The sequence below is a fragment of the Magallana gigas genome, chromosome 3, assembly GCF_963853765.1.
Source record: "Magallana gigas chromosome 3, xbMagGiga1.1, whole genome shotgun sequence".
In the NCBI taxonomy this organism is placed as follows: domain Eukaryota; kingdom Metazoa; phylum Mollusca; class Bivalvia; order Ostreida; family Ostreidae; genus Magallana; species Magallana gigas.
In genome coordinates, this window is record NC_088855.1 from 45,288,661 (window position 1) to 45,311,028 (window position 22,368).

At 32.8% G+C, this 22,368-nt stretch overlaps 3 protein-coding genes across 4 annotated transcripts in view; 1 reads left to right on the top strand and 2 right to left on the bottom strand.

Annotated features, from left to right (window-relative positions):
• The window catches only part of LOC105327842 (ATP-dependent DNA helicase Q4), a 107,185-nt gene that overhangs the window by 38,098 nt on the left and 46,719 nt on the right, over nucleotides 1-22,368 (top strand). The gene's annotated exons all lie outside the window — the stretch shown is intronic.
• Nucleotides 1,134-5,649, bottom strand: LOC117682205 (uncharacterized). Of its 2 annotated transcripts, none has more exons than XM_066079991.1 (2): nucleotides 4,057-5,649; nucleotides 1,134-2,287 (listed from the first exon to the last, which is right to left on the bottom strand). In XM_066079991.1, exon 1 carries the CDS (start codon nucleotides 5,307-5,309, stop codon nucleotides 4,074-4,076), a length of 1,236 nt encoding a protein of 411 aa, XP_065936063.1. In that variant the 5' UTR covers nucleotides 5,310-5,649; the 3' UTR covers nucleotides 1,134-2,287; nucleotides 4,057-4,073. The 2 variants fall into 2 exon arrangements, with proteins under 2 accessions (XP_065936063.1, XP_034305221.2); XM_034449330.2 differs by having other exon boundaries at nucleotides 1,134-2,291.
• LOC117680722 (neurotensin receptor type 1-like) lies at nucleotides 9,846-21,719 on the bottom strand. Its single transcript, XM_034443117.2, has 2 exons — nucleotides 21,412-21,719; nucleotides 9,846-11,361 (listed from the first exon to the last, which is right to left on the bottom strand). Exon 2 carries the CDS (start codon nucleotides 11,359-11,361, stop codon nucleotides 10,123-10,125), a length of 1,239 nt encoding a protein of 412 aa, XP_034299008.2. The 5' UTR covers nucleotides 21,412-21,719; the 3' UTR covers nucleotides 9,846-10,122.

A 22,368-nucleotide genomic window follows, 5' to 3' on the forward strand; every position in this document is an offset into this window, starting at 1 on the left:
CGCTGTGCAGTGTTTTCAACCAGACTGTCTTACAGTTTAACTCACCATTCAGAGCAAACCTTTTTAACAAACAGCATTTATTCGAATGTTTCAAATAATGAAATAAAATATCCCAAGCTTTTCAGGAAACTGTTACAACTTTGCCAAACTTGGCATGCGCATGTCACACCTTACTGGTTTATATTTTAAAACTTTCAAACTCTCAGTTCTGATGCAGTTCTGAGACAGGCACAGAATTCAATCCATTGGGTAATCCTTATAATCTCTGTTCGAGTTTCTACAGATCAATGTATGAAAGTGTTTAAATTGGAATTTACTGTACATTTTGAATAATAAATGTGCAATATATGGCAAAATGTCTAAGATTTTGGATTGAAGCTTCATATCATATATCTTTATGTTAGACAAGGCTAGTTTACCAGAACTCCAATGCAACAGAATCAGTGGGAAAAGACTGGTCTAGTTCTGGAAAAGAAGTGCATGAATTCTGCATGGAAGCATTTCTGTAAGGTCATACGTTAGTTCAGTTAGTTCTATTTCAAGAAATGAAAATGCCCAAAACTTTCTGCAAGATCAAACAAACTTCACCATACCTCCCCGAACATATGTTGGTATATTTTAAAAAAAACAAGACATTAAATGCATGATTAGAGATTAGAGACTGTGCCTTTCTTTGAATGTCCATATGTGTTTTTCAGTATTGAGGTATGATATAAAGTCGGACGTGACCTATCTTCCATTTTCACTTTTTTCCAATCTCAACAATGGGAAGATTTCCACCAAGTAATTCCAAAAATTATATTTTCATGTTATACGATACTTTTAATATTTAAATATAAAGTGTTTGAAAATGAGGAGTATCAATAGCATAATTCTTGACTAATTATACTCGGGCTCGCTCTTCAAAGAATTCAAACCATGTGACGTCAGTAGTATATATAGCACCGCCATGTATCTATCACTCATAATTTAAAGAAAATTTATTGTCAATTAGAAACTAGTGGCGGGCATGAATGTTTCACATGGGTTGGGAATGTTGATACTCCTCAGCCTCCGGCTGTACTCCAAGAATGTCCCTCATCCATCACATCCAGGGTATGCTTGGATGAGGGGCCCATTCTTTTCATACAGCCTTCGGCATATCGGAGTATCAATAGCATGTTCAAAGAATTGACAATAAATTAAATCAACCATTTATTAAAAAAACAATTTAAGACTGTGTCAACAACAACTACATTTGTAAAACAGCATTCATAAATGTTTTTGTGTTGTTATTACTTGCTGTAACATTACATGTATCTCTACAATAGAATTTTTTTAAATTCTTGGAAGAAGACCAGTCACCAGTTTTAAGTATATCCGTCAATGAGGCACCACTCCTTAATGCTGAAGAAGATGCAGCTGAACGAATAGAGTGTGCTTTGAAATAAGTGATATCTATTCCTGCACTTCCCATAACATCTTTGATCCATCTTGCCACTGTACTAGTAGATACTTTATTGAAAGTCTTATATGACACTAAAAGTTGATCACACTTTCTCCTTTTCTTCGTTCTTTTGAGATATTCATGAAGTGTCGACACAACACATAATTTCTTATCACTATATTTTTGCAATGAAATAGAATAAGACCTTCCTGGTCTGGATGTTTTCAACAATGACGTAAAATAAAACACAACACTATCTGAATTTAAACACATATTCTTAATATTCATACACACTAATGTCTGAGCTCTAGCCGCCGTAGTCAATGCTAACAAGGTACACAGTTTCAATGTGAGAAATTGAATGTCCAAAGACTCCAAAGGAAACAAACTTTTCAAAAAGGTTAATACTTTAGACACATCCCATGTCAACTTGTATTTCGGTAAAGATGGTCTCAGGTTGAACAATCCTTTCATAAACTTAGTTAAAGATATAGAATTCTTACTCCATTTATCATCGTTCAGAGCTAAAGTCTGAGTCACTGCCACTTTATGAGTATTTATCGTGGAGTATGATTTTCCATTTTTGAAGATACTAAACAAATATGACATTAGTTCTTTCTCAGTAATTTCATTTGCAGATCTATTCCGTTTATCACACCAAAATATGAAATTTTTCCAGGCAAGGTCATACTGCTTCCTTGTTGATTTTCTGCATGATGAGAGCAGGACGATTCTAATGTCTTTTGGAAATCCTCGATTCTCCAATGTTTTCCAGATATAAGTGCTGCGGCTAGTAAGATTGTTTTGTTGAGGGGATGTTTCCGCTCTCCATCTGTCATTAAATCTGTGTGCCTTGGCAGCCTAACTGGAACAGAAATGAGCATTGAGAGAAGTAAAGGAAACCAAGATTGAGATTTCCAAACTGGAAACACTACAATAGCTTTATCGACCTTATCCTCAATTATTTTATTCAAAATTTTCCCCAATAGATGAAAAGGTGGAAATATATATGGATTTAGATTCTTCCATGTAAAGGAAAAAGCATCGATTTTCCATGCTTGTGGACAATATTTCCATGTAACAAACTTTTCAATTTTATGATTGGCAAATGATGCAAAAAGATCAACATCAGGAGAAAAATATTGTTTCAAAAATTCTTTCATATATTTCTGGTTTCAATGACCATTCTGCTGAACTAGATGTTTCTCTTGAAAAATAATCTGCTAATTCATTTGATTTACCAGGCAAGTATTGACACGTCACCCAGATATTTCTTTTAAAACACCATTCCCAAATATTTCTTGCTAAATAATCCATATCTTGTGAAATCATTCCACCCATATTATTGACATAAGCAATGGCTGTTGTATTGTCACACTTCACTCCAATATGAACATTATGTTTCTCTTTAAAGAAGAATTTTAATGCTAAATATGTTGCTAATAATTCGAGGTAATTAATGTGAAATTTCTCCTCCACTGATGACCAACTTTTGCTAAAATTCTTATCTCCAAATACAGCCCCCATGCCTTTAAGAGAGGCATCTGTCTCTATCCAGTAATCTACATGAGATAGTCTAATAAGTTTGCCATTCTTTAACTCAATATTTTCTATCCACCAGTTTAGATCAAGTCTACTTAAAGTAGATAAAGTTGCCTGACCTTCATAATCTTTGTCATTTTTATTTAATGCCTTAATTTTATCCCTTTCCAAAGATCTATAATAAAGTTGACCTGGGGAGATGGCATTACATGCATGAATAATTAATCCAATGAGAGTAGCTAAATCTCTTATTTTAATAAACCTTTCTTCCATTATTTTTCTTGCTACTTCTAATAATCTCTCAATTTTTTCCTTTGGTAAATATACCATAAAACTTCTGGAGTCTATAATCAACCCAAAAAATTCAATAATTTGAGTGGGTTCTGACACAGATTTATCAAGATTCACTTGAAATCCCAAAGTATTCAATGTGTTCATTATAATCTGAGTATTCTTTCTACAATCATCTATATTTTTGTTCATTATTAATGAATCATCTAGATAATATGTACATCTGATACCCATGGATCTAAAATAAGCATACACAGGCTTTAATATCTTTGTAAAAATTCTGGGTGCTGAAGACAATCCAAAAGGAAGTACGACAAAACAATAAAATCTTTCCTTCCATTGAAAACATAAATATTTTTGATATTCATTTGCAATAGGTACACTTAAATATGCATCTTTCAAATCCACACTACAAAAATGATCTCCTTTTTGAATGAGATTTAAAATTTGACCCAAATTTTCTTGTTTAAACTTCTCATATGTAACAAATTCATTTAAAGATCGTAAATTGATAACGGGTCTAAGCTTTCCATTTTTCTTTGGAACCACAAATATATTAGATAAAAAATGACTATCACAAAGGTCAATTTCTCTAATTGCCCCCTTTTTCCACAATTCAGTCACTTCTTCATTAACAAGAGATGTTTCGTATGTATCAAAAGCTATTTGAGAAGGTCTGTTTTTCTGATATATGGTAATTCATTAAAGGAAATTTCATAACCTTGAATTGTCTTCAACACCCATTGATCATTGGTTATTTTCTTCCATTCATGAACGAAATTTTTTAGTCTCCCTACCTTAATCACATCTTTCTCTAAAATCTGTTCTTTCCTCTTCTGTCCACATTTCTCATCTCTCTGCCATATGCATTTCTTCCCCCTAAAAAAGGTCTGTTTGATCCTCTACCTCTACCATAATTATAATTGTAAGGGTAATTCTTTCTTCCTCTTGTGTTAGTATAAAAAGAGTTGTTCCTTGGCCTGTCTCTTTTGTATTTATCAAAGTCTGACAATTCTTTGATCTTTTTCTGAATATCGCCCCCAAACAAAAGTTCTGATACGGGCTGAGATGTATTACATATGTCTTGGAATCTACTGGGTAAAACCCTTCTCATCAAAAATCGTCTCTTTTGAGAAATTTGGTAGATGGAATTACACAACACGATAATTGACTGTTTTAACAGATTTCTTATCTCTTTGAACTTATCATTTGTCTTCATCATTTCAGCAATTCTGAGTATAGGTGTAATACCAGCAACAATGGTTTTTTGCACTGCTTGAAAACCAGAATCACGACTCTGGGCAAATTTTGGTAAAATGTTCCATATGTCCGTATTGACCCTAGGTGCTACTAAATTATTGCAATTAGCTGGCCTTGGATTATCTTCAATAATTTTTGATGTCTCATCCTCTTTAATACACAAAGTATTGACCATTTCTGCCAGTTTAGAATCAATATCTTTCCCTTTCTTATCTGAACTAAACCAATCTGGTATTGCCCAATCACTTAATTCTATGTCTTTCTCTGATTCATTATCAGCAAAGAAATCAAACTCGTTTTGATTTTCATTCTCACTAGAGATGCTCTCGTGTTCTATCGACTGATTTGTACTTGCACTATCTTGTTGCAAATTGTAAATACAACCAATTAAATCATTTATGCCCATGAGTTCCTTAAACTTATCTATCTCATCTTGACCCATGTTTACTAGTGCATTGGTAATATCTTTACCAGATAACTTATCATCTTTCTTCGTTTTCTTTGTCTTATTTTTATTGCCATTTGCTTTCTTTCGTTTTGTACCTTTAGAACTTGCTACCAGCCTCGCCGGTGCACATTCACTCTGGTCATTACCATTATTGTTTAAGTCTTTGCTCACAGAACCTGTGGCAGAATTAGCTCTAGTAACTGCTTTAACTTCGTTCAATTTTTTAGCTAGTCTTTTTTCTGCTTCTCGAATAGCATCGCTATCGAAACCCTCAAACGAATCATTATCAGAGTCTGCCATTATAGAGAGGACCTCGTCCCCAGATTCGATACAAGATGACATGTAAAAATGTCAACAAAGAAATTCACACGTGAACCACGTGTGTATAAGAAATATACACCAGCGTAAATTTCAAGCAGTTAAGTCTTTAAAAACGAACAAACACGTGAACCACGTGTTAACAAAGACAACGTCTCAGTTTTAATATGATAACAAACCGTAAGTTAAGCTGAGCCCGCACGAAGTGCGCCAAGAAAAAATATGAGTGATAGATACATGGCGGTGCTATATATACTACTGACGTCACATGGTTTGAATTCTTTGAAGAGCGAGCCCGAGTATAATTAGTCAAGAATTATGCTATTGATACTCCGATATGCCGAAGGCTGTATGAAAAGAATGTATATTATTACTTTATTTATAAGCATTCAAATGCATTTAACATACTATTTTAAGGAAAATTCTAAATATTATAGCTCCAAAAGCCTGGCAATGTACCCTGAATTTTTGGGAATTAACAGGTTAAAATGTTAATAAATAAGGAATATCATATCAAGAAAAAATATATAGAATTGAGGAATGTCTCCTGTGTCCTTAAGCTACAGGTTCATTGACTCCCTGATGAGAGTTTAACCATCAATAAATGAACCATTGCAAGGTATATGCTGAAACTGAACATTGCTGTTTTGATTAAGAACTGTTTTAAAAAGTCATTATATAATTACGATGTAACAGAATTCTTCTTTTGCCTACAGAGGGTTGACAAACCTTAAGCATGCAATTATTATTCAAAGACTATGCTATCTCCTCTCTCCTTTTTTGTTTAATATTCAAATTATGAAGTTGTAGAGAATCACATGGGTGTTGACATGGATGATGACAGTGATTTCTAGCCTGGGTACTTCCAATTTGTCCTATTTTTGGCAATGATGAATTGATTGTGCATCCCTGAGTGTAAAGATGATTGCTAAAAGCTACAATGAATGATTCACTTATTAGCATTGATATTAATTTACTTCTTAGTTATTAAAGACTGTTATTTATGTTTTTAATCATAAACAGCAGTAAAATTAATGTGGTAATTGACATGTCAGGGAGTATTGTAATAGATCCTTTGAACTTGACTTCATCGATGGATGATCATAAGAGGGTTTGGGTAACCTAAAATTACTCCTTCAGGGTAAGGAAACTCCCCCAGGTTTTTTTTATGAAACTTTTATTAATGATTGATTTTGTTTCGAGTCCTTTAAATCTCATGTGTAAACAAGCATGAATAACTTGCACTTTGTTTTTTAGTATGTATGCATAATAGGAAAAAAACTTTTGCATTATAGATTAATTCAAAATTGTCCTCCAGTTTCTCAACTTAAGCACTTTTATTTATTTGTTTGAAATGAAAATTGATGTGTTGAGCCATTAAATCATAAAATTTTGATTTTAAGCTCACGGAGACGAAGTCTGGGGGAGCTTATGCTATACCCCCGGCATCGGAGGTGGCGTCGGTGTCATTGTCCGGATCTGGTTAAAGTTTTTGGTGCAGGTTCTGTATCTAAGCTATTACTTGTTCTATCTTCACCAAACTTGCATGGATGATGCATCTGGACCTACTTATAGACTTGAAAAACTTGGATGCTGAATCTGGGCCATCAGTTTCAGATGCTGGAGGAGGTTAAGGTTTTGGAGCTGGTTAAAGTTTTTGGTGCAGGTACTCTTTGATAGCAATTTCTAAGTTATTACTGGTCCTTACTTCACCAAACTTGCATGGATTATAGTGCGTCCTATGGTACTGCTGCTTTTATGCTGAATCTGAGCCATAGGTTTCAGATGCTGGATGAGGTTAAAGTTTTTGGAGCTGGTTAAAGTTTTCGGAACAGGTGCCCTCTGATGATTATATCTTAGTTATTACTGGTCCTAACTTCACCAAACTTGCACGGATGGTGCATCTTATGATACTGACAGTCTTAGATGCTGAATCTGAGCCATAGGTTTTGGATGCTGGATTATGTTTAATTTTTTGGAACAGGTCACATGTTTTATAGATAATAATACTTGCATAGTTGATTTAACTATAATATAAATGATTCGTAGAGGTAGCTTCAGATGCAGAGCTAAAAATGCTAAAAAAAATCTCCTACCTCACTCAAACCTGCTTGATAGACTTGTTTGTTGAAAAATTATATAACATGATTCCTATGATATAGTACTGTATGATATGATAAGTTTTGTTTTATATTATACAATAATGTATCATATATTATATTGTAAAAAAAAAATAAGATATTGTTAAAAGTTATATGATATGATATTGTATAAAATTTTCATATATTATGATATGATATTTTATTACATACTTCGTAATAAATACAGGTTTTTAGGTCACCTGAGTCATTCAGGTGAACTATTGCAATTGGTCTTCGTCCGTCGTCGTGCGTTTACAATTTTAACTTCTTCTTGAAAACTACCAGGCCAATCATTACCATTTTTGGTGTGAAGCATCTCTATGGTAAGAAGAATCTAAATTGTGAAATTCATGGCTCTACCGACCCTGGGGTGCCACGGGCGGGGCCAAATATGCAAAAAAAGCCAAATTTTTAAAAATCTTCTTCTTTACTCCCACGCATGTGAGGAAAAAACTGGTTGCATGGTCCATGAAGCCCTCTACCAAAATTGTGAAATTCATGACCCCTGGGTCAGGGGTTCAGGCTCTAGGGTGGGGCCAATCTTGCCGTATAGTAAAAATGTATTAAATCTTAGAAAATCTTCTTCTCTATTACCATATATATTTTTTAAAAACTAAATGCATGATTATGATGTCCATGTGGCCTTCTACCTAAATTGTGAAATTCATGACCCCTGGGTCAGGGGTTCATGCTCTAAGGTGGGGCCAATATGGCCATATAGTAAAAATGTATTAAATCTTAGAAAATCTTCTTCTCTATTACCATATATATTTTTTAAAAACTAAATGCATGATTATGATGTCCATGTGGCCTTCTACCTAAATTGTGAAATTCATGACCCCTGGGTCAGGGGTTCATGCTCTAAGGTGGGGCCAATATGGCCATATAGTAAAAATATATTAAATCTTAGAAAATCTTCTTCTCTACTATCATATATATTTGTTAAAAACTAAATGCATGATAATGATGTCCTTGAAGCCCTCAACCTAAATTGTGAAATTCATGACCCCTTGGTCAGGGGTTCAGGCTCTAGGGTGGGGCCAATATGGCCATGTAGTAAAAATGTATTAAATCTTAGAAAATCTTCTTCTCTACTCCCATATATATTTGTTACAAACTAAATGCATGGTTATGATGTTCATGAGGCCCTCTATCAAAATTGTGAAATTCATGACCCCTTGGTCAGGGGTTCAGACTCTAGGGTGGGGCCAATATGACCATATATGTTTTAAATCTTAAAAAATCTTCTTCTCTACTCCCACACATGTGGGCAAAAAACTGAATACATGGTTATGATATCCACAATCTCCTTTACCTAAATTGTGAAATTCTTGGCCCCTGGGTTAGGGGTTCAGGACATGAGGGGGGGGGGGGGGGGGCAGTATGACAATATAGTGTTAATGCATATACTGTTTAAAAATCTTCTTCTCTATTCTCACACATGTATAAAAAAACTGACTAATAATTATGTCATAAAGGTGATGCCTCGTCTCGGTGAGCCTTGTAATCTATGATTACCTATGTTTTTAAATGCACACATATTTCAAATGACACTATACTGAATCTCGACAATTGCATAGCAATGATATACTGGTACTGTACCAGTTGTCGGCTAAGACCAGTTATCGGCTCAACTGACAGTTCGGGCTTATAGCACGCGACTCTCCGAGATTTTTTGAGTTAGTCGTCTGTTTTGAATAAAGAAATGTAAGTTTGCTTGAAAACTCTCCTGAATAATTATGCTTTAAACATGAGCTTGAATGATCATTTTTCATGATATACATTTTGAAAAAAATTTGCACTTTCAGCAGTGGGGGAAGTTACGTAATAAGTTAAAAATAGAATATTACCTCTGTGACACGTTATTATATCCCTTCTTTAATTTGACATATAATTCAATACATATAATATGTAAAAACAAAAAGAATTCAGTAAATTCTGAGAGATTCATAGTGCAATTGCCTGATTGCACAATTACTTTATTGAATAGTCTGCGATTTTATGTATTACCGTATAAATCTTTTTCCCGTATTTTACACCTTTAAAGGAATTATGTAGAAAATTAAACAATTTCTTGACATTCTATGTTTAATCATGGGAAAAGTAATTCTGATACTTATATTCAATTTGACATCATTTTAAAGAAGAAGGCTAGAGCTCGTTTAATTCTGTTTTTGGGGAGATTATCAAACAAAGTTATTGTTATGAGGCATCATTGAAAGAAGTTATATCTTAAATTTAATAAACCTGCAGGCACCTTTCATTTACTAGATCTTGACCTTAAATGTATTCACACAGGATGAAAAGATTTTTTCTGAACATTTTTATTAAGCAACAGTTGATAGCTACATCAATTTTCCTTTGTTTATCCTTCAAAGGCTTCTAATGTTATAGACAACAAAGACATCTCACTTACTTTGAAAAATTCAATTATCCTTTAATAGTGAAGATCATCTCAGTTAAGAACATACAATCTTTTTCAAAGCAATTATGTAGCATCATAAAACATGTTATTAGTTCTGCTGAATTGCGGTAGAAAGGCTACAAGATATTTTGTAAGACGATAAATGAGATGCAGCAACCAAGATGATAATAGTAGATTTGGAAAATCATGTATGATGAAAACAAAATGAACAGTCTTTAGAATGTCCCAATCATCTTGAAATAGCGGGTGTACAGAAATTCACTTTGATTCATTATGCTATGCGATTTGGAATTCTCTTGATGTATTGGGTCCTTGGTCTTTGTCGCTGGCAGATGCAAATGAGACTTTGGAGAGTTTTACGAAAAGATTTGTTTACAGCACAATACAAGATGAAGTTAACAGAAAAATTTAACGCTTGCATAAAGTTTGTCACATGTAGTATAATTTTGTAGTAATGGAAATGCTTGTTTTTACCAATCCAGTCTATAAGATAAATTTTAGCGTAAATGAACTTGATAACTTCAGAGGGAGAAACAAGGATCAAAAAGAGAACGACCACAGCTACCAAAGTTGCTGTTACACTGTTTAAAGCACTGTCTGATCCCCTCTTGTGGCGAGTTATGGTTCCTGGTCTTGTACTGGTACTTATCAGAGAGTTTTCTGCTAGATCTGTTTTACGATATTCATTGCAGCTGTTATTAGATCTGGAGGAGGAATGAGTGCCTTGGTCATCTGTGCTCTTTAATGAAGAGCGATACATAACTAGATTGTTTCCTTGACCCTGAGTCATCTCCCGCCGTATTTTTTTCGCTTTTTTAATTTTCCATACCAGACAAATGTTAAAGTACAACAAAGCTATGCTTGGAATGAAGTCAAATATAATGGACCATAACATCCTACGAGTGTGATCACTGTAGTTTTTCCGTTTTTCAATTGTGTACTGCTTTGAGCCATCAACACAGATTATTTCCACAATTTCTTGCTCAAAAAATAAAGGTATTGTTGAAATCATGCAGATCCCATAGACCAGACAGATGGCAATTTTTGTTTTTTTCAGTGATATGAGTTTTCTAGCTTTGAAAGGGTGACAGACAGCTATATATCTCTCTCCTGCCATGACAACAATTAGCCACGTACTGTTAATGATGAAAAATGTGATAAAACCACTGCCAAGCCACCTGTAGTACATTACTCCGTTTGGCTCAAGATATGTTTCCTGTGGTGGAAGAATTGTGAACAGCAAGGCTAACAGACAGAACATGAAGTCAGAGACAGCTAAGGCAATTAATCCTATATGAGCAGATTTTTCCATCCTAGTCAAACAGTGGTTTACTTTCTCCTTAGTTAGCACAAGTAAACTAAGCACATTGCCGACCAATCCAAAGGCACTCACAGCTGGGACTCCAATCTCCATGAAAATGAAATGCATGTTTTTTTCTAGAATCCACTCCATGGATTTGTTTTCAATGGAGAAATTCTCATTACTAATGTTCTTGCATTTAGCCATCATCTGAAAAAGTAAAATGACAACTGTTCAGTGGCATCGATAAAACAAAACATATTATTTTTTCTTTATTGTGACAAACAGGTAGTTGATATGTTGATCTTTTAATTGACTCGGGTTATTGCATTGTCCTTAAGATGGTATGGGATATCTGTCGATGATAATGTAAATTAAAGAACATTATGATTAAAATACTGGTTTTAATACCGGTTTAGAATTTTCTAATTTTACAATAGTTAACCAAAAAATAGCTTTTAGAAATATATGAAGAGGTAAAAATTGTAAAATCCACAGCGGGATTCGAACTCATTACTTACAGTTTCATAGTAAGCCCTCTCACCCACTGCAGTATGCCGTTAGGTGACAATATGGGAGAGAAACTTATGACTTATATAATTACACTTGGTTTTATTGTTTATTTCAATAAACAGTATGTCACAACATGAGCGTCCCATACCACCTTAATTGTGCCTCATACGTTACATTAAAACTTTAATGCAATTAAATGTGGTACATAACCACAACAGTCAACAACAGATGGGGAAAATGTAATATCGGAGTATTTAATTTTTCTTTTTTTGCTTTGAATACTATATTTTATTGCATATTATAATATACATTATAAAGAAAAGGTTTGCACAAAAAATCTTACAACTTATGAAGTTCTGATTGCCTTTAATGTTCTATACATAAGGAAACAAAACTTACAGTAAATAATTGAATTAATGTTATAAGTAAATCTTCTTGTAGATAATACAAATTTTTTAACAGCACCAACAGGTTTGCAGTTCAATATATTATATGTTAGGCTTTTACTACCCCAAATAAGACAAATTCACATGTGTGTTTTTATCAGATACCGGTAGGTCATTTAAATGGAACAGTGCATCATAGTTTAATACTTTTTTTCAAATAAAGAAAAAATAACGAGCATCATCTTGTTTTCTATGGAAACAGTTTTGTATACAGTATTTCTTCTTTATCAATCATGATATAGTTAACAATTATGCCTTAATTGTGTGAATTATATTTGCTACCCATTTGCCATTAATTAACGAGGCTGAGTACAGATCGAGTATGCATGCTTTCACACAGCGTTTCATTTGTATTATGACGTCATCTTTTTGCTTGGTTGACGCCATGACGTGATAGTTTCAACTGCAGATATTCAGCGAAATTTGTTGAAAATAGCTCGTTTGATGTGTAAAATTGATATTATATTGAGGAATAACCATAAATGTCTTGCAGGCACCATTACTGCCTTTGTCAAATAAAAAATAGCCATTATCTGACAAATCTGGGAAATTTGGCATACAAAAAACAACTTTGATAAGACCCCTGGAACAAACCAGGAGGTAAAAGGTTTTTTTTATTTGACCATTTGATGCCTTTTAGCAATAACTTTAATATGTAGAACAGAAAAAGAAACCCCTAGGGCAGAGGGCAGAAATTTAAAAAAATGTAAAAAATGTGCAAAATTGATACATTTCAAGCAAAATCCCATAGGGTCCTATGTTAAAAATTAACGAACTTTGAGATGACCCCTTAAACAAACGGTGTGGTGATTAGATTTCTTATTTTTTTATCTTAAAATAATAAATATATCAGTAGAAATTCATGTAAAAAATTTCATTAAAAAATCTAGGGAAGAACAAATTAAACCTGGCCTCGTTAAGGGTTTTTTTTGATAATTATTTTCAGTAGATAAAAGTTCTCTACAAAAAGTTTGTTTTCTAGCATTTTGAACATCACATATACAATGCACATACAATGGTCTTGATTCACTTTGGGACTTCAAAGTGTTGCATAGAATTGCCAGTTTGTAAAATACAGATTCATTTTAAAACAAACATTTATTACAGTTCTTTCAATATTCTTTGTCATAAATGCGACATGAAATTGAATTTTGATACTTTCAGAACCCTTTTTTCAAACAGTGTCATTTCTGAAAATATAGAAAATGAAATTTCATCCTGAGATCTTTCTTTTCATCTTGTAAAATAGCATGAACTAGAAATGGCCAGGATAGTATTAATTTTCTTTTTATTTGAAAATAAATGGCCACATATATTAATGGAAAATTCATTATATCTTCTGTATCTTTGTTTTTTTTAGAATTGGACACAGAGGCTTGCAAATAGAATACCCTGTTAATTTCTTTCTTTGTATGTGATATATAAAAATAATTCCTCTTCACATTTTTACTCACATATGCATCACTTGAAATAAAGCATTTCAGAATTAGATGCAACTTTGATATCAATTAAACCGATCCTTTGGCACAATACTACGTACATATAGTTAGATGATCTTTGCAATGGCGTGGTTAAAGGGGTCAAAATGAGTTGTATGTAAGCAATTCCTATAGGAAGCAAATAGGGATAAAATATCTTTCAGTGTTATTAATTGTGAGAAATTTTTATCATGCATTCATGCTTTTCAATAATTAGTAAATTGCCAAACATTTGTGGAGCCATTGCTCTGGTGCTAGCCAATTGTCACAATAGTTTGGTAATTTTTTTGTTTATGGAGAACAAGATCATTTGATAATCAAGGCGATGCTTTTTCAAAAATTGGTGCAATACTGAATGATTGTCACAAAAATATTGACATCAGTCTGAAAAAATGAAGATGAATTAGGTATTATTAGAATGTGTGACATAACTTTCTTCCCCTTAGCTCTCACTGATGAAAATATTATTGTGTTATCTTTTTAATTCATGGTTTTCTAATATCCTGAATCTAAACAAAATAAATCTTAGCTTTGATTACCTCTTGTCAACCTTGACTTGACTGGTGCTTATATTTACACCCCCTCCCCCTTGCCTTATCTTGTGTACAATGATAAATAAGTACGGTAATTTCAATGGATGGAATTTCACTTTGAAATATACCGGTATTTGTTTTTTAGAACAATATTTTGGCTAATTGATCAGATACATAAATTTACTACTGGTATATAGTATTTTAAACTGATTCTTGGTGTCTTATTGTACTGTAGAAAGTGTAAAAATACAAATTGAAATGCTTGTTAACAAATTTCCTCAATTACCGTATTTTCCCGACGATAAGTCGGTATTGTTTTTCTCTGAAGTAGAGCACTCAACTTATCGTCTTGATTGACTTGTCTAAGGCTCGAGGTCAGAAAATTGTGAAAAATAGTATTAAAAATCTTGGTTTTAATCATCTTGAGCTGGCTGTGTTATTGAAAATTACGTTGTTGAATTCAATGTTCATCTTTATTTATTATCATTTTCACTCATCTGTTAACACTAGAATACATATTAATAACAGTTATTAAACAATTGTGCATTGTCTTTAATCAATTAAAAGTTTTACCATTTCGTTTTTATAAACATATTGTCACATGATTCCATATATCACTATAGCGGGAAGATAAAATTGCGCAGTAAAATTGAAACCAAACTTGAATGGAAAAAAAATATTGCAGTAGGTACGGGGAATGTTTTAAAGTTTTATTATTTTATTAGTAAAGAGTTGTTAGTGGAAAGTATAAGTAAGAAATATTTTATGGTCAAAATCAATCTTAAAATACGTAATCGGCAATTATCAACTCTATTGTTTATGCGGTAGGCTGATCCCGCGTTGTGCTAATAATCTTGCTAAGGCTGACATCTATGTGGCAATTTCACTCCCTGTGTATATAAAGAGTACCGTTATAAGAGTGATTATAATTCATTGATTAATAATCGTCCAGTTCTTTGATTATTGATAAATAAATTTTTTTAGGAAACGTATGTATGTCGTATATCGTCATTTTTAAGTCGTACAAATGATCGATCTATTTCTAACAGTGTCTATGTAAAACAATAGCATGTAACTGCATTTATTGGATACAAAGTAAACAAGTTTCATCAATTCATAGTAATTGCTAAGCTTTCTGCACTTGAGTACCCCCTTTGAAGTCCGACACGAGACAGGTGCATGCCTCTGACACCGGAAACTGTTAAAAAAACATTGACCACGCGCCGAGTCAACAAATGGCTGGTTACGTAATGGCGAATACACTGGCGATGGTCAGAGTGGGTGATTATTTTAATACATGGGAATAAAATGTTTCTGTCATAGTAAGTTTAGTTTTGCACATCACGCGATATCGGGAATTGTTTACAATGCCAGCGACTTTGTAGATGTTGCTGGTATTTGAAAATATGATGCACAAGTATAAAGTATAATTGTTTAAATGTTAATCATTAATAATAATTGGTAGCAATATCGGGGACATCGTGGCATCATACACTGATAATGTTACTGCAGTTTTATACGCCATTTTGAAGTGATAAGATCGACGTGTCGTCTGAATCGACGTATCGTAGGTTTTTGTAATAATTTTGGCTAAAAATGAGCAATTCGACTAGTCGTCTGCATCGACGATTCGTCGGGAAAATACGGTAATCATTAGATAATTGAAACAATATGATTGTGACTTTTGAGATTAAGAGTGATATGATATGGATGAATTGCCTGAATCACAGCTTCAGTTCATGTTTAATTAAGTCAGATGAGACAAGAGTCTTCCATTAATATAGCTAGTTTAATTAGTAAATTTTTAGAAAATAATAATCAACTCAGTAGTATTCATATAGCTTGCCTTGAGATAAATTTGAAGGGATCATGTTTGGTTTCAGAATCTTCGGATTTTATCTCAGTTGCATCTGGATTAATGCTGCTGGGATTGTCATAGAATTCTGAATTTGAATATGATTTCAGCTAATTTATCGGTATTGGTTTTTGAATGCCCTTCAAGCATTTCTGTGTGTTATTGACATCACCTGAGCTAATAAGGCTCAAAGGATAATTAATTAAAATGAAATCGTTAAAGATTTTTTGGTATTTTCAAAAATCTTGATCCTTTCAAAAACCATTTGGCCAGAAAAGCTGAAACTTTGTATGTTCAAATCATGATCCCTGAGGGTAAGGTGGGACCACAATGGGGGGGGGGGGGGGGTCACATTTGTACATAGGAATATATACTCAGCTATGTTAAGGGCGTCCATAAAAAAAATAGCTATATTTATCTTATAAAATGTTTTGAACAATCTTGTTATTCTATACCAAAAATTGTTACCACAAAGTGATATTTTATCGATATACAAATTAGATAATTCGTTATTGCATGAGCAATTTTTGAGTCTCTTGGGAATACCCTGTCACGTGATACTGCTGAAAAAAGATGAACCAGGAATAATACTAAAAAATGCAAAGTGCAAGGGCTTAACATAAACAAATATAATTATTTCTGTTTCTTACCTGTAGAAAGAACATCTAAAATTTCAAAAAGTGCTGGGAGCTTAAAATATTCAAGTGAGAACAATTATTAAATTCAACTTAAACAGTGTATGAACAGCTATTTGCTGGGAGTTCCCACAATTAATGCTTATTGATATGAAACGCGTAGCAATTTCATACAGCTCTAAGCACTTTTTGATATAATGGGGATACAATGGTAAGACATGTAAATTTTCAATATATTTGATTAGTGTTTTCCAATTTTCAGTATTTTTCAGTCATGATGTGGAATTTATGGAAATTGACCATTCTTCTTGCACACTACATGTTCTTCTCTTCTGTCATTTTGATATTAGGAGGCAGTGCAGTTTATAAGAAAACCAATGCCTGGTTATATGACTGTAAAATCATCCTGTTACAAAATGATCAATGATCAAGAAAATGCAGGGGCATCTTCGCTAGCCAAGGGTTTTCGGCTCACCTCGCTCCCTAGAAAGAATAATTTTACCGTGACCAGGCTACATTAAACCGGGTCCGTAGGACATCTCTCATTTTAACGTTAGAACATTCTATCTACTCGCTCCCCATAAACCCTTAGCAGATCTAATTACGAAAACTTGGTGATGCGGTGGCACTAACTAGTGAGAAAGTTGAGTTACACCTCATGTATGTTTACACTTTAATCGAATGAAACAACGGGTATATGCAAGATACATGCTACGGCATAAATACAGCTTGAAAACATGTTGACTAGTGAGATTTGGAACATATTTAATGATGCTATTAAATAGGAATGAAGATAGAACCTAGTAAAAGCAAGGAATGTTTTATTTATAGTGTTTGTAGGGACCTGTACTGGGAGTGAATAAGTCACTAAAATATGAAAGCATTCATGCCATAAAACCATAAAACCTGGTATCGTCATCATGAATATTACGGACAAAAGAAATTAACTAAAATACTGCTCATTGAACCTTTAAAAAGCAATACCCATAAGAAGAGACGAATATACAAACAGGATAAGCAACTTCTTCATTCACCATGTTTATTCCCAATACTATGATGACACGAGCCTTGACAAGTTTGTAAATCTCTGTTCAATCCCATGCAGTAAAATATACCATTTTTTAAAAGTGATCTGGGTAGAGTCTAGACCATCCTTGTGGAGGTAATTAGGAATATTTTACTAAAAATCACACTTGTGTTTTTATTTAAGTTTATTCATTTATTTATTTGCAATGCTGCAGTTGGATCAGCTACTTGCAGCTGCAGCCAATCATAAAACGAAGCATGTCACCGAATTTTCGTAATGAGAACTGCTATGGGTTTATAGGGAGCGAGGTGGACCGAAAACCCTTGGCTAGCAAAGATGATTTAGGGGTGTTTTTTAATCAGATTCTATTATACTACATTGTTCAGGTATTTTGTATTTTACTCCATGAAACTGATTTTATTGTGTATATTGTTGCTCGATGTGGATCATTGGCCTCTTGTTTTTGTATAGTCCAAAGTATATTTCCAGATTGAAGCCAGGTCATGACTGTTACAACTTCAATTGAGGCACTTTTTTTTTTTTTTACAACTTCATGATTTGCATTAAGAATGCAAAATAGAATTAAAATCATGTTACATCATTTAGAACAGATAGCTGTTTCCTGAAACATTTTATTTCCTCTTTGATGCTAAGAGGCTAGGTGTTACATTGGTTGTCTTTCATCATTTTCATTCACTGGTGTGTCTTAAGTAAGAGAACACTATTTTGAAAATGCGAGAAATTCAAAGCAGCTGCAATAAAAGGTCTTTCTTAAATTCATAAGATCTTCAGATCAAAAAGACCTCCTCAGTACACTCCGTTCCAACAAACCCTTGCCAGACTAGGCAACAAAAATGTGGCTATGATTTCTTTGGTCGAAAGGAATAGCTTGGACTCAATAACAGGAGTCCAACAAACATTGACAGTCACCTGAGTACCATAGCCCTTAGATGGAACTGTCTTATGTTTGCATTTTCAGCTTCATTACGCTCCAGGTGTAAAAAATTGTAAACTTGGGGTAAAAAGAGACCTGCTAGCCATTACTGGTTAATCTTTTAAACTAATTGCCCTTTCACTGATAATGCACACAGCATGCATATACAGTTGTTACTTCAAACATACAATGCACAAGATTTAAAAGTAATATTAATTTCCTTAAATAGAACATAGATTGCCTGAGGTGACCTGAGTGATAGATTATGTTATTTTGTTATTAAGTTATTTGAATACTTAGAGTTGATTTTTATTTGTTAGAGCAACATTAAAATTGATTTTACAGGAAATTAAAAGCCATTGGCAAGCTGTTTTGCGGGCAGAAATCAATATCTTTTTCTGGGACTAACGTTTTCTGAATAGGTTTGTAACCTCACAAGTACATTACACAGTATGTACATGTAGCTTACATGTCGTATATATAAAATTACAGGTATGTTGAAAACTTAGATCTGAATAACCTTGGGTACATGTAGTGGTATCTCAAAGTATGTCAATGTTTCAAGCTGTTTTCACTATCATTAAGACGAAAAATATGTCTTATGTGGATTCATGCATAACATCATAAAGTTGGTTAATAGTCACAATGTCAAGCTGTAAATTAAATGCATCTTCTTTTTTTAGATTGAAATTGTGTACAAAATTTTTTAGCAAGACACTATTGTATTTGCTTGATAACAGCTATAAAGTCTGATTGCATGAATAATTTCTGTATGATAAAAATACTTTTAATTGATTTTTTGCATACTTTTGGAATTACTTAAGTTATAAATGATCTGATCTAAAGTTACTGATTTATTAGGTTTATTATGTCCAAGATAACTACATGCTGATGAACTCAAGAAAGGTAAATTTCAATGAAAAGAGGTATATAAGATTGCCAGTTTTTATGTGTATTGTCGAAGCTGAACGCAATTAATAAAAGATTGTTTACCATTATTCTCTTTCCTTACCCCTTTTCCAACAAACCCTTTTTAAGCAGTATACAATGTAGCTGTTGATTAACTTAATTAGCAGCTAGTTCAAAGTATTTTACATTGCCATTTTGACTCATTCACGATAAAACTATCAAATGTCATAATATTTTTATTCCTAGTTAAGGGAAATGTAACATCAGATATACAGGTCAAAGCATAACAAAAATGTAATTAGAAGTAAAATAATGAATAAAAATGCAAAATCTTATTTGGGTAAGGGAGACCATGTCGACACAATGTGTTATTAATTTGTAATGAATGAAATGGGTTAATATATAGGGGTCTTCCACACTTTTGGAAAAAGTTTCTCAAATTTTATATTCCTTGGAAATTTCTCGAGTGCTTTTGACTTGAAAATGACAAAACAACCTAACATTCTTGCAGAATTGTGATAATATACTCCTATTTTATATAACTTTGTTGGGGATCAGTTTAATTACAATCGGGATCAGAATTTAAGATTTTCCAATTTCACATGTGATTTAGCATTATTAGTGTTATTACTCTTATACATGCATTTAAATGATTGTTTTGCCTAGCCCCTAGACTTTGTGTATTGTGGTTTTATTTATATTCATGGGTTATCAGTTTTCATGGATTCAATGAAAATCACAGTTTTAAAGAGCCATAAATTTGTGTCCAATGATCCTATCGTTATGGTTGAAGAAATTGCACTTCTATATGAATATTTATTTTCATGAATCAACTTAACTACGAAATCTAAGGAAATTTGTATTCCGTAAATATTGATGAAGCCACAGTTACATTCTATGGACTTTAATAACTTAACATATTTCTGTAGCAAATAATAAAATAACTAATAAAATCTGCCCACCCACCCCATATTTTTTGCAAATCAGGATGAGAATCTAAATATTAATTTTATGTGGCCTTAGTTATACATGTAATGGTTGTCTTAAAGATTTTGAAAAGATATTGAATTAAATTGCACGCAATTTTAGCTTTGTATGTGAAAATCTGACCAAGATCAACATGTCATTTGTATCAGTAAGGTTTGTCTTTCTTTGAAGACAACAAGTAATTGATTCTTCCCAAAAGACATTTTTTCTTCAAACCACTTAGCAAGATGCTTGAACAAAAGTGCATTATCATTTTAACCAAATGTCGAGTTAGTTTAATGTTAACTCGGTTTATGCAAAAGAGACAATGATTCATATAGCTGTCTTTGTTTTCAAACTGTTACTATAAGCTTGGAACTTTGATTTGAAAATAATGAAAGAATATAATCAAATCTATTGCAATGGTCTTTTTTTGATTAAATATATATCTCTGGAAGGGATTGGAAATACACCAATCTCATTAATACTTATTTTGAAAGTTCAAGCCATTTTAATATTGGTAACTCAAATGCTCAAATGGCAAATTAAAATTGAAATTATTCTCCTGATATAAATTATGGTGGAATCTTTTGATAATTACCAACTTGATTTTCATTTTCTCTTTCAAAGTGAAGAAATGTATTTTATTAAATGTTTCATTAATAGACGAAGAGTTATGCAGCAGCGTCTTTCAAAAAAATGATTATTATTTGTGAAAATATTGGTATGTTAGTTTTTATGTAAATTTTTAGTGTTTTTTTTTAATATACAGAAATGGAAACCTATTAGGTTATTTTAATGAATTTGTTAAATAATGGTGTAATAGATAATATTCAATATTGTAACATTTTTATGAAATGATTTAATTCTTTCAATAAATTGGCATGGATTAAACAAATGTATTTGAGTATTTTTTAATAGATATTGTGCATTTCCCCCCAGTAAAAATTCATAAATAACTTACAGATTTTGATAATCCTTAAACAAGATCCAAGATTATTAATAAATTACATCCTAAATTGCTTTTGCTCATCCACAATGTAGGCTGTCAATGATGTGCACAGTTTTTCTCTCACAAGAACATCCCACTTGTGTCCTGGATTACTAAACCCTCTGTGATGATTCTTCTTGCTATTCAAGAAGACCATTGATTCTAAGAGACCACCAAACAGTTGGTTCTTTTTTTCCTCTTCTGAGTGTCAATTTACTTGTCAATCAATTTGTTAGCAGAATTTTGTGACTCTTCCCACTTTACCTACTCCATTGATTTTTTCCTTCAGTGCATATAATGTGTGCCTGTTCAAATTCTGAATCACAGCAACAAAAGAAAAGTGAGTTGTTAATTGAAGGCACCTTTTGATACTGGCTTGTTTCATCTCAGGTGTTCTTATTTTGATCACCTTCATTGTGATATTTAATATACCCCAGTGGAATTTACTGTTTTACCCTTTTGTCAGTCTGTCCGTAACAAATTTCTGTCACATTTTTTTCAGTAGCTATTAATCACAGATGCTTGAAATTTTAACTTACTTTTTGTTTAGGTATGCCATATGATTTTTGTACCAATCATATATCAACTTCCTGTTAAATGACTACTGTTTATTTTTAGACTAAATATTTTCGAACAAATTTTCTTCAAAGATTTCTCAGCAACTGTTAATCACAGATGCTTGAAATTCGTACATGCATTTTGTGTATAGGTATGCTATTTGTTGGGATTCATTTTTGTACCAATCATACTGCAACTTCCTGTTAAATAAAGACACTGTTTATTTTTATACTGAGTTTTTTAACAAGTTTTGGTCAAAGTTTTCTCAGTAACCATTCATTTCAGATGCATGGTTGAAACTTGAACACACTCTTTGTTTAGGCATGCAATATGGTTGGATTCATTTTTTAACAAATTTGATATCAACTTCCT